This window comes from Cydia strobilella, chromosome 2 (genome assembly GCF_947568885.1).
Source record: "Cydia strobilella chromosome 2, ilCydStro3.1, whole genome shotgun sequence".
Lineage (NCBI taxonomy): Eukaryota > Metazoa > Arthropoda > Insecta > Lepidoptera > Tortricidae > Cydia > Cydia strobilella.
In genome coordinates this window covers 28,805,228-28,823,191 of record NC_086042.1, presented here as the reverse complement: position 1 = coordinate 28,823,191, position 17,964 = coordinate 28,805,228, and the positions used below count along the sequence as shown (strand labels likewise).

At 36.8% G+C, this 17,964-nt stretch overlaps 2 protein-coding genes and 1 non-coding gene across 3 annotated transcripts in view; 1 reads left to right on the top strand and 2 right to left on the bottom strand.

Annotated features, from left to right (window-relative positions):
* LOC134755156 (protein madd-4) overlaps positions 1-17,964 on the top strand; it is a 504,570-nt gene that overhangs the window by 350,319 nt on the left and 136,287 nt on the right. The gene's annotated exons all lie outside the window — the stretch shown is intronic.
* LOC134755502 (cilia- and flagella-associated protein 298-A) lies at positions 8,928-16,161 on the bottom strand. The gene is made up of 5 exons (XM_063692055.1): positions 15,924-16,161; positions 13,480-13,650; positions 12,885-13,128; positions 9,865-9,982; positions 8,928-9,109 (listed from the first exon to the last, which is right to left on the bottom strand). Exons 1-5 carry the CDS (start codon positions 16,128-16,130, stop codon positions 8,971-8,973), a joined length of 879 nt encoding a protein of 292 aa, XP_063548125.1. The 5' UTR covers positions 16,131-16,161; the 3' UTR covers positions 8,928-8,970.
* On the bottom strand, positions 17,731-17,802 carry Trnat-ggu (transfer RNA threonine (anticodon GGU)). Its single transcript has one exon. It is a non-coding gene; the product is annotated as a tRNA-Thr (tRNA).

The following is a 17,964-nucleotide window of genomic DNA, read 5'->3' as shown; positions in this document are numbered from 1 at the left end:
TTTAGTAACTCGTGCCAGTACACTAGCCTGTGTTAACTCTCCCCTATTTCTTGGCACGTCCGTATCATCACGTACCCTCACTTACCGAGATATAATTATTCTCGGGCTGAATTTGCAGCATCCGGTCCGTATTCAATTTAGGGGCATGGCACACTGCGTCAAACTATATTTTTTGTTTTTTAGGGTTCCGTACCCAAAGGGTAAAAAAAGGGACCCTATTACTAAGACTCCGCTATCCGTCTGTCCGTCCGTCTGTCCGTCTGTCACCAGGCTGTATCTCACGAACCGTGATAGCTAGACAGTTGAAATTTTCACAGATGATGTATTTCTGTTGCCGCTATAACAACAAATACTAAAAACAGAATAATATAAATATTTAAATGGGGTTCCCTTCGGAACGGAACCCTTCGTGCGCGAGTCCGACTCGCACTTGGCCGGATTTTCTTATGATACAGAAGACAAACGAGCAGCCTGATAGTAAGCAATTACCGTAACACCAGAGAGGTTGCATGGGCGTTGCCAGCCTTTAAGGGTCCCCGGCAAGCTCGGTTCTCCATACAAAACGAAACGAAACGACTAGCTAGATTGCTCTGAAACTTTGTACTTACAATAGGATAAGGTATATCTATGCCTGTAATTAGTTTATGTAGCTTCAGATACCATAGCTAAAAAGATACAACGAATTTGAGTCTTTTCATACAAAACTAGTTTTTTCTCTATTTCGTTTGTTTTATAAACTGGAGCCTATATAAACTAACTAGCTTTTACCCGCGACTTCGTCTGCGTGGACTTAGTAACCCCAGCTAGAGTAAGAATAGCGCCTGGAGAAAGTCTTATAGCAATCATTCAATTTGAGCATAACATGCACACAAATTATTAGGCAACTCATTAATTATCTCAATTCCACCCCGCTTTTCACCCTCTTAAGGGATGATTTTCGGGATAAAAACTATCCTATGTCCTTCCCCGGAACTCAAACTATCTCTACGCCAAATGTAAACTAAATCGGTTCAGCGGTTTAAGCGTGAAGAGGTAACACACAGACAGACAGACTTTCGCATTTATAATATTAGTATGGATTACATGCATAGAAGTTTTAAAATAAGAACGAAACCGTTAGGGGTTTCCGTTTGTATGGGAAGGTGAAATTCGGCCGAGCTTGCCGGGGACTTAATACAAATATACATTTTAGCGTGATTGTTAATTAAATATTCCACCATGCTCATACCAAATATATTATCCGTTCGCCAAAAATACCTTTTCCTAAAACAAAACTCGGTCCTATCCATCTCGATTAGACTGAATTACCGGGGAACACCGAAAGTACATAAATCCGAACGTTAACCTAATACATACGACGGTTATTGATGTCGTTTGACGATGTATTGGAATTTGTGAGTGATGGCAGATTTTATACAGCTAAAATTAGGAACATTGTGATAAGGGAAAAGTGTGGAATGAACGAAGATGTAGTGACAAAAATTGAGAAAGTTATGTTGAGATGGTTTGGACACGTGGAAAGAATGAGTGAAATAAGGCTAACAAAGAGAGTGTATAAGGAAGAGGAAGAAACGGGAGTTGCAAGGGGCAGACCTCGGCGGACTTTCTCTGATCGGGGAAATACTGAAGAAAGGCCAGGTCAAGAGCACCCTAAACCGGCGAGCGTGTATGAGGAATGTTATGAAAGTGAAGGAAGCGAAAGCTATGTCAGGATCGTATCAAGTGGAAATCAGTGGTCTCTGCCTACCCCTCCGGGAAATAGGCGTGATTATGTATGTATGTAAAATTAATCTAAAGGAAAATATAATAAGTAAAAGCCTGGTGCAAAGACTTTCCATGGCAATCCAGCGTGGAAATGGGCACCTTCGCACTAGATCGCAACGGGGACGGCAGGGAGCGGTTTTTTTGTATAAATTTTTAAGTTTACTTTCAAAGTGATATAGTGCATTGTGTAAGTTTATCTGATTTGAATTCTCCCCTCATCTAAAGAGATCCCTTATAGGGATAAGTTCGCTTTTGTACCTCTATTTCTGTAAATTTAAACCTGTGTTGTGTACAATAAACTGAATATAAGGATTTGCACGTATGAGAATCTCAACGTATATTTCTTACGCCAAAACACACAAAAGCAAATACCGAAGAAACACGCTCCCCTTTCGTATAAATGACGCTAATGATGGATCACCGGTCGGGTTAGAAAATGACGCGAAAGGAATCATAAGAATGACGCATGTCTTTAACACCGCGATAAAAGATCATACGTATTGTCGTCGCGAACGTAAGACTTTTTTGCGCAGATAATTAATATCAGTCATAATTGGTAATAACTAGAAGTTAGACCAAGAAAACTCTGCAATGATTTTGATAGCATTCGCATTGCAAGTGTTATTTTAAACGTCAAACTTCTATGAAATTCGGACGTATAATTAACACTTGCGTATGCTATCAAAATTGTTGCAGAGTTTTCTGAGTTAGCCGCGTAAGTTGAAGACGCGGGTTCGATTGGTCACTTTTTCTTTAGTGTATGATATCTATTTCAGTTTATAATTTAAATATAGTAGTGTGAATATTTAAAAGACACAAATCAAAATATTTCATAAAATAATTTGATTTGTTACCTAGTTGTTTCCTGTATTGATTCAGTTCGCACCATTATTGTAGCAGTATTGCTGCGCAACATTACTGCCAACGACATTGTAACATTACTGCAATGTAGTCAGCAGTAATATCAAGCTTCGATACTGCAGCAGTAATGCTCTGAATCCGAACAGTGCATTAAGAGTTAAGTCAAGATAAATTTTCTACATTGTTGCAGTACTTGCAGTGAACTTCTAACTTTATGAGCTGAGTCAGACTAATCTAATACCTACGTGACGCTGACGATGTCTTTTGTACGTGTTAATGTTTCAAAATAATGTAACTTTCTGAACAAATAAAACATAGACGATTCTGTTACAAACTAGTTTGAATACAATTTGTTACATATCTATATTTCTTTCGTCTTAACCAGTGTATTATTAACATCCTGTTTGCATTTTCTTAGAGAACTATGTTAGTTAGTTAGTTAGTTTTGCTGGGCATTTTCCGCAACTCGACATCCAATGTGCCTATTTTGCGTGAAACCAGGTAGCGCTACTCTAACCACCCCAGCTCCTCCACGAAGCCTAGCAAAGTCTTCAGGTTGCTAGTTGCCATTTTTAGTGTGCATGTATTCCCTACGTATTTGCTCATATATACTTCTACCTGTATACAGTCTAGGAGAATATGTTTTGTTGTTTCTTCTTCTGCCATGCACGCTCTGCACTGGGGCTGTCAGTTTTACCCATATTATGTAGGTGTTTGTTTAGTGTGTTATGTCCTGTTATTAATCCTACTATTTTACGTTGTTGGCTTCTTGGTGTTTTTAGTAATATTTTGGTAAGTTTGTGGTTCAGTTCCGGTAGAATTTCTTTGGTTTGCCTGCATGTCTTTATAGAACATATTCATAGAACTATTTTTTCTGCTTTACAGCACAGCCGAGGATTGAACCCACAATTTTAAACCACCACACACATATGTGACGTTTTCAATCAAAAGGTACCACATTGTTGCTTACCATAAGGACAAAAATGGCTTGTATCTTTATACAAAAAACCCGTCAGCGCGTCCTTATGGCAAGCGACAATGCGGTACCTTTAGCTTGAAAACGACACAAATATGAAAGGTTAATAAGCTTCTCAATATGACAATTACTCAAGTTACAGTTTACTTAATAACTTAAGATAAAAGGTGGAAGACCCGCGCGAAATCGCCTTTTCATACAAACGCCTCATTCTCCTCTCTGTACATTAACATTATTGAAAATCTTTTGACACAATTGGTTGTATATCCATCAGAGCTATGCCCCTAAGTTTGATTTTTGTCGAATTTTTGATTATTATTAAAGTTAGGAACGTTTAAAAATTTGTATGAAATCAGTTTTTCGCCCCCAATGTTTATATAGGTTATAAATTGTTGTTATCTGTGAAGATTTCAACTGTCTAGCTATCACGGTTCATGAGATACAGCCTGGTGACAGTCGGACAGACAGACAGAGGAGTCTTAGTAATTAGGGTCCCGTTTTTACCCTTTGGGTACGGAAAGAAAAAAGTCAAACGTAGGTTTTATGACCTCTACACATGAAACGTAAAATATTTTATTGTCTAACGTTCATCATTCTCTCCGTCCGTATGTCCGACTTCACATCATTGATCATGTAGGCCCACCAGTAATTTGCAGAGCTTTATGATACGTACGCCCACTAATATCCATGTACGTACAAACTATCGTCTATCATACGTATAACCTGTCGGTGGTTGCTATTTGAATCTTTTAAAGTCGAGTTAGTGATTTATCTAAGCAAAGATAGATATAACTCCGTAATAGATGGATACAGTCTAAGGAAAAAACGTGCCTCGAAAATCAAGAAAATTTGATTCTCGTTCAGAGGGCGCTACTAGTTTTGGCCTACAGTCGTATAGATGGCGTTGACGGTTATTTAACAATTTTAACGCATATCAGTGAAAGAACATGGGTCAAAATCATAAAAATAATTAATGAAAATAAATAAAAACATTTATCTATATTTAAATACATTCTATCGTATTTTTATAAATCTTCATTTTTAGTTTTAAAGTGTGTCGACAAATGGCAGTGAATTTACTGGGGTTACAAAATTTACTATGACAGTACCGCTCTAGTATAAGTTACTCTATGATCTAAGGGTATCCGGCAAGCTCGGTTCTCCATACAAACGTAGTTCCGCTCTCATTTTAAAACGACTAGCTAGATTGCTCTGAAACTTTGTACATACTTACAATAGGATAAGGTATATCTCTGTCTTTAATTAGTTTGTGTAGCTTCAGATACGTTTTTCATACAAAACTTGTTTTTGCTCTATTTCGTTTGTTTTATAAACTGGAGCTATATAAACTAATTTCAGACCTAGATATACCTCATGTCATTATATGTGCAAAGTTTCATTACAATCCAACACGCAGTTTTAAAATGAGAGCGGAACTACTTATTTGCGTACGTTTGTAATTTGTATGGGAAGGTGCAATTCGGCCGAGCTTGCCGGGGACTCTTAAGGCGGGTGCAGGAAAATCCAGGGTTGACATAGGACTACGACTTTCAAAAATTCAGTTTGTAAAGGGGCCCACTGACTATCAGTCCGCCGGACGATATCGGCCTGTCAGTTGTTCGGAACTGTCAAATTTTTGTTCTAACTGACAGGCCGATCTCGTCCGGCGAACTGATAGTCAGTGGACCCCTTAACACATAATCTTTGCTTAGTTTACTACGAATCCTGTGGCCTATTTAACAAAGTTACAATTCACAAGCAAAAATCACTTTCTAACCCTAAGTGTTAGAAAGAGACTTGTAAATTGTAACTTGTAACTTTATTAAATAGGTCACTGCCTAATAAACATGACAAAATGTTACAAATATCAGTTTTGAATGATTCACGGTTAGTTTCACTAGACTTATATCATAGAGTAACTTATACTAGAGCGGTACTGTCATAGCATAGAGTAACTTATACTAGAGCGGTACTGTCATAGTAAATTTTGTAACCCCAGTAAATTCACTGCCATCTGTCGACACACTTTAAAACTAAAAATAAATATTTATAAAAATACGATAAAATGTATTTAAATATGGATAAATGATTTTTTTATTTGCATTAATTATTTTTATATGATTTTGACCCATGTTCTTTCACTGGTATGCGTTAAAATTATAAATAACAAACGAAACAGTCAACGCCCTCTATACGAGTGTAGGCCAAAACTAGTGGCGCCATCTGATCGAGAATCAAATTTTCGAGGCACGTTTATTCCTTAGACTGTATCCATCTATTACGGAGTTATATCTTTCTTTGGTCATAGTAAATTTTGTAACCCCAGTAAATTTACTGCCATCTGTCGACACACTTTAAAACTAAAAATAAATATTTATAAAAATACGATAAAATGTATTTAAATATGGATAAATGATTTTTTTATTTGCATTAATTATTTTTATATGATTTTGACCCATGTTCTTTCACTGGTATGCGTTAAAATTATAAATAACAAACGAAACAGTCAACGCCCTCTATACGAGTGTAGGCCAAAACTAGTGGCGCCATCTGATCGAGAATCAAATTTTCGTGATTTTCGAGGCACGTTTTTTCCTTAGACTGTATCCATCTATTACGGAGTTATATTTATCTTTGCTTATATTGACCGGAATATGGATCGTAATTACACTGATTATCTTTTGTATTGTTTTTGGGAACAAGATGCATCCCAGGTAGCAGTGATATTAGCGACGTCATAATGACGTAATTATGGCGTCATAATGACGTCGCTAACGTCATAATGACGTATAAATGCTGTTAGGGATAACTGCGTCGAAATATCAGGAGCATTCCACGGGCTGTCCCGTACTCAAACGCATTTCATTTCCTGTTGCTACTTCGGCGTTTAAAGTAGATGATTATTTTTCTGTGCATATTTTTGACCATTTGTCATAGAAAACGAAACTCGGTAGACAATGAGGGCTATCGTTTTTTTGCTCACCAGTTGGCGCCTCTGTTGATGGAGGTCCAAAAGACCAAAGAACAGCTGTCAGTCATTGAAGTAACAAGTGACATTTCGAACTATGGAAAAGACCACCATCTACACTAGCGCCCCTAGCGGCGAATTCATACGCGTTAGCCCTCATTTCGTGGAATCAGGAGCTTGAAACCAAAACAAAAGGTAATCACGGTCCATATCCCGGTCAAAAGTAAAATGTTACAAATATCTAACGCATCAATTAGCATCAGTCACGTGGCATCCGTCGGAATGATCAATGGTCCAACTCCAACGTGACGGCGACGGCCATTTTATTTCAATCTGTGCTCGATGCCTGCAAATTTATAGCTGGGCTTTAGAACGTTTAAAATGTTTCAAAGCGACAGATGGCATTTGTTGCTTTGAAATGTGTTGATGAGTCTGGTAAATGCAAATAGGGAATATTACGCGAAACTCTGCGTAAGGGGCGCCACTACCACAATCTGAGGGTCTATCGCGAAACAAGAAGATCGAAAATTCGTTATCTAACATCTCTGTCACTTGCATATTCGAGCGATAAAGAGGCAGATAGCGAAATTTCGGATTCGCGTTTCCCGGTAGGTCCTCTGTAAACAAACCGCCTTGATGCATCAATGACATCTCTGAAAACTTGTCAAAAACTTGTTAAAGGTACAGTATGTATAAGTTACTCAATGGTATACTAAAAAGGCTAGTCCTGCACTCTGGTGGCAGAACATTGCAGTAACATCCCGTATTGAATTTTTTTCAGTCATTTTCTCATCGTTTCAACTGCTTTCCCAAAATCATTGTAAATGGCCATGCAAAAGTATACACTTTATTTTGCATGGTAAACTCCCGCTGTGGGTATATTTGAAATATAAATATGTAATTGGAATAAATTTACTTATAATTCCAACAGGTCTAAAACGATCTATGCCATTTGAAGTGATATTGTCAACACACGCTGTGGTGAATATATCAGTAGTTGTACCAATATCCAGTATTCGTAGGTATTAATGAATCAATGACATATGATAGAAACACACATTTTTTTATTTAATCGAATTAATATTTAGTAAGTAAGAACATAAAGTTCTGGTGAATTTGAAGTGATATTGTCACCACACGCTGTGGTGAATATATCAGTAGTTGTACCAATATCCAGTATTCGTAGGTATTAATGAATCAATGACATATGATAGAAACACACATTTTTTTATTTAATCGAATTAATATTTAGTAAGTAAGAACATAAAGTTCTGGTGAATTTGAAGTGATATTGTCAACACACGCTGTGGTGAATATATCAGTAGTTGTACCAATATCCAGTATTCGTAGGTATTAATGAATCAATGACATATGATAGAAACACAATTTTTTTTATTTAATCGAATTAATATTTAGTAAGTAAGAACATAAAGTTCTGGTGAATTTGAAGTGATATTGTCACCACACGCTGTGGTGAATATATCAGTAGTTGTACCAATATCCAGTATTCGTAGGTATTAATGAATCAATGACATATGATAGAAACACACATTTTTTTATTTAATCGAATTAATATTTAGTAAGTAAGAACATAAAGTTCTGGTGAATTTGAAGTGATATTGTCACCACACGCTGTGGTGAATATATCAGTAGTTGTACCAATATCCAGTATTTGTAGGTATTAATGAATCAATGACATATGATAGAAACACATATATTTTTTATTTAATCGAATTAATATTTAGTAAGTAAGAACATAAAGTTCTGGTTACATTGAAAACTATGAAAAAATGAGTACTGCAACTAAACTATTAAATTCAAATTAAACAATACAATGCTATTTAAAGTACTTATAACAAAAACTGCTTTCAAAGTCAATAAACATTCACATAATTGCGTTGACAAGGAATACAATGTGTTAAACAACATTACGCCTAATACCGCCTTGTGTGCCCTAAGAAAGCAGATGAGAATTTTTAGAAACAATTGTACCATTCGCCTACACTGTTAACTATCCATCAGTGGAGCTTATGTCCTTTGTACTAAGGTCCATCGATGGACAGTTAGTGTTGCTGTTTGTACCATTTCCTTTTTTTCGAAAATTTTTCAACTTTCGGGTTGTTTCTACTCAGAATCACATGGACTATATCGATTTCAAAGGGAAAATAAAGTGTCCGAAGAAAATTGTTAGTTTTATAACGAATTTTCACATACATTCTGTACAGACCGTCACAAAACTGACACACAAAATTTGTATGAAAAACTGGGCACACAATTTTTATTTGTTTTAATCAATAGTCCTCGTGATTGAGTCGAAGCAACCCAAGGGCTACTACTACTTAATAATAAAAAAGGTACACCTTTTCCTGAAAACCCCCAGCTACATCTTAGAATCAAAAGCCTACTTGCGAACAACAGGCTTCCAAGAGATATCATTCATGCCATGAAACGCCCTCTTCAGACCCTGGCCGTCAGCCCACTTGGAGTCCAAGTAGTGGTCATCTTCGTCTTGTTCCAACTTCTTCCATTCCTCCTGTTTCCTGTGGATAGATAAGAATATTTATAGAAGTGTATACGGAATTACAAGTTATTTGCACTTCCTTATAATTTTTCTTATGAATCTTAATTCCATTCGATTGTGATTTCCGCTGAAGAGTTATTCAGGCTACCTTCTAACTAAAATTATTATTAGACCAGTTGCATTCACATCTAAATTATGGAACTTTACCTAGCTAAATCAGACGCTACTAAAGTGACAATAAAATTCATACACGCTGTAATTACCTGCTGTTGTTCTTCTTCTTCTTCTTCCTAGCCTTATACCATTTACTTGGGGTCGGCTCTCCTTATACGGCGTCGCCAGGAGCGTCTGTCCTGGGTCGTCTGTGGTGGTATTCTTTTTTCTTTAAGGTTTTTTCTTACAAGACCTATCCATGTTGTCTTGGGCCTCCCGCGACCCCACCTGCTACCTACCTGCTACCTGCTGTTGTTATCTTCCACATTTAATTTACCATTCGTTGCAAAAACATTGCAAAGACATAATGAGATCCAAGATCATTGTTGCTATTAGTATAGGTACCTGTATGCGTGCAGCATTAGCTGTTTGCGTTCATATTTGGGCAGGACTACCTCTCGCCCGGGCGAGTGTTCAGATGAAGAGCACAGTTGGACAGTCAATTTGGTTTTGTCGTTCAAATAGATATGGTCAACTGTCAGTTCGCTTTTAATACCATTAATTGACCAATCGTGAGTCTTATTGCTACGATATAAGGTTCAATTTCAGTGATGCTCTTACCTGTAGGCGTGCAGCGTCAGCTGCTTGCGTTCATCTTCGGACAGGACTGGCTCTCGCCCAGGCGCGTGTTCAGATGAAGAGCAAAGTTTGACAGTTAATTTGGTTTTGTCATTCTTGCCTGCAAATAGGAGAACACATTACAGACTCGTAAACAAAACTAACCACCCTCAACTTCTTCAAAATTACCTGATTTGTAACACAGTGGTACTCTGCTAAATCGCTATCTATATGTAATTCTTAATAATGGGAAGGGGGTGATCGCTAAGAGGAAGACGACATAGACAGCTAATTGATAGAGAATCACTGTTTTTCAATCAAGCTAGGCAATGTTTGGCATGGTAAACTGTGGAATGAACTCCCGCCCATTTAAACTTTCAAGAAACTAGCGTAGGTACTCCAATTTTAAAGGCCGGCAACGCAACTCCTCTGATGTTGCAGGTATGGTGTCCTTGGGGACGGTAATCGATTCCAACATGCGATTCATCTGCTCATTTGTCTCCTATATCTTGCCTGGCCTGGCCTATTGGCGATCGTTTATAGAACATGCCAATTGATTCTTAATGTGTGGTGACGAGAATTTTCGTATGTCATTACATTTTTTAATACACAATTTTTTACGGCTTCAGAAAGATCCAGTAGGATCCTTGAGAAATTAATTCATTGGGAGCTCGAAGTAAACATATTTGTCCACTAAACTCACATAGAAGAAAGTGCTGGATGTAGCGTCCAAATGGAACTACTGGTTCCAACTAAGATAATTACATTAGTTCAATGTAATTACCTAGGTGAGGTGATCTTTGTAATGCATTTTGGTTTGTGTATTTCCCTAAGGCTCATTTAGACCAAAGATAGATATAACTCCGTAATAGATGGATACAGTCTAAGGAAAAAACGTGCCTCAAAAATCAAGAAAACTTGATTCTCGTTCAGAGGGCGCTACTAGCTTTGGCCTACTGTCGTATAGATGGCGTTGACGGTTTCGTTTGTTATTTAACAATTTTAACGCATATCAGTGAAAGAACATGGGTCAAAATCATAAAAATATTTAATGCGAAAAAAAATCATTTATCCATATTTAAATACATTTTATCGTATTTTTATAAATCTTCATTTTTAGTTTTAAAGTGTGTCGACAGATGGCAGTGAATTTACTGGGGTTACAAAATTTACTATGACAGTACCGCTTTAGTATAAGTTACTCTATGTTTAGACGGTGCGAGAACTCGCATCCGAGTTTCAGTACATCGCAGTATGAGATCGGTCGGCTGAATTGGATGTTACCTCAATAGTCCGTATAAATAAAATTGTATGTGAGTTCGCGCGCCCTGTTAAAACCACTTTTTATATGTGCATTCTATGAAAAATTGGAAATAAAATAAATTGTAAAAACCTTCCGTTTATAAAAACTTAAATTATAATGCTTTCAGGTAATTGTAAGTGAAAGTTGTCTCTTTTTTCTCATTTTGTACGGCAATTTGGGTGTATTGATAACCGTAACTTTTTAAAAACATTACGTCATTGATAACAACTGACAAAAAGTACGAATATAATGCTTAGACGGATATCATAGCTATTAAATACCAACAATGTAACGCCAAAACACGAAAACACTTTAAACGCTCGCAATTTTTTATGCTGTCACAATTAATCAATTACTCAGATCGCCCGGAAATTTCTCATTCATTCAAGGTTTTAGAGAATTCGCGCAAAACAGGAAATAATGTATTTTACAGTCCAACAACCATTAAATGGGATTCGCGAATATGTTTCTAAATCAGCTGATTTGTCATGGGCTAGACAGGAACAAGAGGGTGATTTAGAAATTTATGTCCTTTTTATAGCTAGTCAAGTTTGGAGTATACCTGTAAAAATTACGAATGATTCATAAAAATTAAACCCTAATCGTAAAACCTTGTTAAACTGATAAAAATACTTCTTAAATTGCTGTTTTTATTATCCTTCTGACATAGTTAAAACATTTGTGGGAAATAGATAGGTAAAAAACAAACAATAACATCTTTGCCGTATTATTTATCGGTAACGTTTAAAAATCAGTTTGGTAACAAATATGTCGGAAAAATAAAGCTACAGATAAATTCAAATAGATTGCGACTATCTTTAGTTGAGGAGTGTCTTTTCAAAAGGGCTTATTTCTCTATAAAATCCATACAAAAGTAAACCCTTTTACCCTACTTAAAGGGTTTATTTTTGTACGTATTTCATAGAGAAATAATCCCTTTTGAAAATACACTCCTCAGTTATGTAGCTGCTAACTCAATGATGCATTTTCCGTCCCTAAGGCAGGAAGTTGAATTTCAAAACTAGTTTAGTTAGGTACATTGACCCAATTGATACGCGATGGGGTTGAGGGAATTATTTCACACATGTTGTGCTGGAAGAAACTCATGACATAACGATATTAAGTAGTCTATTGATATTAATATTTCAGCTTATATACTTCCCACTGCTGGGCACAGGCCTCCTCTCATGCACGAGAGGGATTGGGCTATAGTCCCCACGTTAGCCCAATGCGGGTTGGGGACTTTAGTCTATTAATATAGAAAAACCGCTCTCTGTAGTTGTTCTATGCGGGTCTCATTTGCCAGTCTTATATTCTACGACCCTAGAATAGATGTTTTCTGCAGACTTGATTATAAAAGTTTTTGAAAGCTATTTAATTTAAATTTTGGTATTTTATTAACCTTATCAACCAAACAGCTATCGCTTCTACGATCAATGTGCGTCGCCCTCTGCCAATAAGTTAAACAACTTTCAAAAGATCTTGTGTTGTACAAAAATAAAAAAATAAAAAAGGTGTTTGCACATAGTGAACCTATCCTATAAAATTACAATACAGATGCTAGAATACTATGTTGTTTTATTTAATATCCTTACCTAAATAGTCACTCAACAGATTTCCACTGATCCTTCCCGGATGCACTCACGCCATTTACTCGATTACGAATCTCATTGTCAGCTTACATCCAGCAGCAGCAGCAAAAAATGTTCTAAATTCTTACCCAAATGGTCACTCAGGAGATTCCCACTGATCAACTTCTTCCCGCACGCCCATAAGCAAGCTTTCACGGGATCCAGGACCTCATTGGCAGCTTGTGTGCCAGTCAGATCTTCCACGTTTTCCAGCTCCATGCGAACTGGGTCGTGAGGAGGAAGACCAGCGGGGAACACTATCTTCGTGGCTCCGAGGAGCTCGTCTAAGGCGCGGGCGACGTCTTTCTGGGTTAAAGATTTACGGTGGTCCACCTGGAAGATATTTTAAAATAAGTTTTGTTTTGCGCCTTGAAGTTTTCTTCGCATGCTCTTACAAATGCTGGCGCAGCGACCCGAAGTGGATCTTGGCCTCCGATACTAGATTTCGCCATTCGGTTCTGTCCTATGCGATCTGACGCCATTCAGATAGGTCTATCTGGACCTCATCGATCCACCCTACATCTACACACCATCTAACTTACATTTGTAAAATATGCCTTGCGTTACATTGACTTCATCTAAATTATCAAACGGTCCAGACGCGTAGTTGTTTTTAGTGGTAGTAGTAGCGCGTTTGTTACATTCAAATCGGTGCAAAGTCAGCTTAGTATGAGCTCTACGCACCAGTTTCTTATGAACAAACTCCTTAGCCGCCTCCGCCGCTTTCTTCAAGACCTCCTGAAGATTCGGCGGTGGGGCAAGCCCGCAGCGCCTACCCATATCATCTTTACATTCTACATAGCCCATGGGCGCACAGCGCGTTGCCCAGGGGTCTTCTAGTTTTAGCTCCTTTATCTGAAACAAATAGATTTAAACAGTCTTTTTTTAATAGCCTATCTTGTGTCCCACGGCTGGGCAAAGCCTCCCTTTTCTTCCGTCACTCATCACGGTTTGGTGTATGCTCCCGCCAGTCGTTGCAAAAAGGGTGGATGTGTTTTTATCGAGGATATTATATCATGTCGTAAAATCTTAATTTTTTTTAACGAATCACATGGTAAGCAATAACCGTCGCTCGCGAACACTTGCGACACCAGAGGGGTATCTTGAAGGATTGAAGGTCATTAGTCAAAGGTCCCTTTTAAATGAAAATAGCCTGGAGTACCTAGCTCAAAAATTAAGGCAACGAAGACAACCTAACGTTTCGCGACGCCCCTGAAACAACGCCCAAATAACGAACCCCCCGCCCGGAGCGTCACGGCTTACAGTTGGGAACTCCTGTTTAAAGTGAAAAGATAATTATATGTATAGAAATAATTATTTACTGCTGGATATATATTTCACGCTCCACTTCTTGCATTACTTTTGATATTAGAGACTTAAGTAAACATAGCACGACTTGACTTATATTGACCGGGATATAGACCGTGATTACCTTTTGTATTATTTATGAGCTCCCGATATTTACCGATCAATATAAGTCTAGTGAAACTAATCGTGAATCCTAATTTAATAACTAACACGGGACTTTTAACTGGAAGAGATCCCTCAAAGGGATAAGTTCGCCTTTGTACATCTTATTATTTGTACCATGTAATTTTTAATGTGTATATTTGTACAATAAAGAGTTTACTACTACTACTTATGCGTACAAATTTACGTTTATATAACCGTGAATCATTCAAAACTAATAGCACGACTTTTCAGGTATAACTAGCACCTATACAAACTCTTCCTAATAAAACTGAATTTCTAATAAATAAGGAATCTGTTGAGACTAGTTTCATAATTCAATTACGTGCTAAAGTATGAAAGTAAATCTAGTAAAATAAAGCGCCTTTTAATAATCTTAGAAGCGCCTGGCGCCGTGCTTATAGCAATCTTATTAATAGCTACTTTGCTTCTGGGAAAGTGAGGAGATAAAGGAAATAGCTCTAGCTTCCTTGGACTTTATTGAAAATTATTGAAAATATCAATAGCATTCATTATTTAAGTATTAATTATTTAGGGATAAATTAAATAGAGGTAAATTAGATTAGAGAGATGTAAATAGAATATATAAATAGAATTAGAGAGATAAATTAAATAAATTATTGAAGTATTCATCATTTAGGGATAAATTAGTTAGGGATAATACCTACCATAGTTTTAAAAGTAATTTTAAGTCGATAATTCTATATTCAAATTCAACTACTTAGGCACTATACCTATAAAAATGTGAATGTAAATCTTTTTCATAAGGATTTGTAACTACAACTTGGATAGCTAAGTCTTGTTGAAAAACAGTTCGACCGAATGATTACATTCAGCACGGGTCCCTATAAGACTTGAGTAACATAACACCATAGGTTTTACAGGCATATTGTTGAACACCAGCAATGAGATGCCATATGTTGCCGTAATTCGCAAGAGAAGGACGAATCAGCACTGCATGTCGAAGCGAATTAGCACTGCATGTGATGCAAGTTGCGCGTGTCTCGGTAAGATATTCTAGTCTTACTAAACGAACTAGCACAACTGTAAAATAACTTTTTAGTCTAGCCACGCAAAATTAAATCTACCTATCCATACTTAATATTATAAATACTAAAATGTGTCTGTCTGTCAGTTACCTCTTCACGCTTAAACCGCCGAACCGATTTAGTTGAAATTTGGTATAGATATAATTTGAGTCCCGGGGAAGGACATTGGATAGTGTTGGTCCCAGAAATCATCCTTAAAGGGGGTGTGTGGGAAGTTTGTATGCGAAATCGATAAAAAGCAGATTGGATAAAAAATAAGCTAAGTACCCAAATTACTAACGCAGACGAAGTCGCGGGCAAAAGCTAGTAATATTATAAATGCGAAAGTATGTCTGTCTGTCTGTGTGTTACCCCTTCAAGCTTAAACCGCTGAACCGATTTAGTTGAAATTTGGTATAGAGATAGTTTGAGTCCCGGGGAAGTAGCTAGTAGCATGGGGTAGCTTTTATCCCAGAAATAATCCTTTAAGGGGGTGAAAAGAGGCGTGGAAGTTTGTATGCGAAATCGATAAAAAGCAGATTGGTTAAAAAATAAGCTACCCAAATTACTAACTCCACGAAGATAAAAGTCGCGGGCAAAAGCTAGTATAAATAACACTAGTTTATTTACCTGTTCCTCCGTCAATCCCTGCATCTCAAGCGGCAGGAAAGTCCCATGTTTTCCAAGCTCCTCAATCTCGTAACAGATCCTGGTGATCTTCAATCTGCCGTTGTAGATAGCCGTCACGCCTTTTACGACATCATCTACCGAACAGTTCACGTTGGTCTCGTACAGGAACTGGTTTTCATCGCCTCTCTTTACAAGGAGAATCACCATTTTTCTCAATAATATATTTTAACTGCAGGAAAAAAGATACCTTTGATTTAAATGTAGGAAAAGACTAGAGATAATATATTTTTTATAATAAAACCGTGCAATTGCGTTTGACAGTAAAGCGAAATGTTGTATTGATCTAACGGTTACGATGGTAAGCGTTGCTATGGGAACGTCTTGGCAGAAATTGGAACGTGAGCGAAACGACGAAAAATAATAACTTTTAAGCATTCAGTTTTAAGGTGATTTGTATTTTATTGTCACTGCATTATGATTGCTTTTAGTTTTGATTATTGAAATTAAAATGTTTTTTATACAGATGACATATTTTTATGATAACGTTTCGACATAACATCACAAAATGAAGAGTCATTTGATTGAAAATAAATAAATAAAATTTTGTTGGTTTAATTGTGACTCAAAAGTTATAAATTAATATATATCAACAAAAAGATGGAATCACCATTATATAAGCAAATTAACAGTTAGTTGCAAAAGTATTATAGAACTTAGAAACTAGCTCATAGTCTTGTAGTCTTGTAAGTTTTGTACATGTACCTAATTACTAACACTTTTATGAGCTTTGCCTGAAATAAATGGTTTATTATTATTATTATTATAGCAGATTCCTTTTGTTTACACGCCTTGGAGGCGATAGCAAGTAGCAATTATTTACTTACTTACCATAAGAATGTTCTCTTTTATCGGCGCCGGAGTCCAAAGTTACCAGTAGAATCACCAGTAACAATGTGCTAACCCGTACCAAAGATAGATATAACTCCGTAATAGATGGATACAGTCTAAGGAAAAAACGTGCTTCGAAAATCAAGAAAATTTGATTCTCGCTCAGAGGGCGCTACTAGTTTTGGCCTACAGTCGTATAGATGGCGTTGACGGTTTCGTTTGTTATTTAACAATTTTAACGCATATCAGTGAAAGAACATGGGTCAAAATCATAAAAATAATTAATGCAAATAAAAAAATCATTTATCTATATTTAAATACATTCTATCGTATTTTTATAAATCTTCATTTTTAGTTTTAAAGTGTGTCGACAGATGGCAGTGAATTTACTGGGGTTACAAAATTTACTATGACAGTACCGCTCTAGTATAAGTTACTCTATGCCCGTACTAAACTAATAACAAAAACTTATTTTGTAGCACGGTCTTTTGTTTCATAGCTGATATTTCTTTATTAACTTTCAGGTTACACAAAATTTATGTATATACAAATTACTATGCACGCTACCAGAGATCAGTAACTAATAAAAACAGATAACCTAAATACTAAAATGAAATAGCAGTACGTAGATGTAGAAGACATTGACATAAGCAAGGTTTCACTCCGTAAGTCCGTACCTGTCATTTAGCGACATTTAAAATATTGAGTTCACGGGAAAGAGACATAAAACAACAAGTATATATAGTACCTACCTTTTCTTTATTTTCTAAATACCCGTAGAACTGAATATTGAAAACAATGGGGTTAGCAACTGGCAAAGACTGTTTAAGGCCACATAGGTTATACCAGTCTCTAGTTTTGTCCAATGAAATTTGAAATAAATATCATATACGAAGGAAAAAAATACCATAGCCTCCAGTGTCCAGAGCTGGAATCGAACCAGCGTCCCCCGTTTACCGGACAGGTGCCTGAACCACTCGGCTATCCGGCCACGGTGGCATGGGTCGATATTTACAAGTATGTGACAATTTCCTGAAGGCTTTGTGGCGCCCCCTGATTTCAGCTCTGGACACTGGAGGTTTTGGTCATTTTTTCCTTCGTATATGATATTTATTTCGGTTTATAGTTATTAGTTTAATAGACACTACTACTT

What these genes read in the sequence shown, in the direction of transcription:
- LOC134755502 (XM_063692055.1), bottom strand. Translation starts at nt 16,130, where the DNA reads ATGGTGATTCTCCTTGTAAAGAGAGGCGATGAAAACCAGTTCCTGTAC. An exon ending in AGGGATTGACGGAGGAACAG is followed by an intron (nt 13,651 to 15,923) that starts GTAAATAAACTA and finishes TATTTGTTTCAG; the next exon opens with ATAAAGGAGCTAAAACTAGA. An exon ending in CTGACGCTGCACGCCTACAG is followed by an intron (nt 9,110 to 9,864) that starts GTAAGAGCATCA and finishes ATCTATCCACAG; the next exon opens with GAAACAGGAGGAATGGAAGA.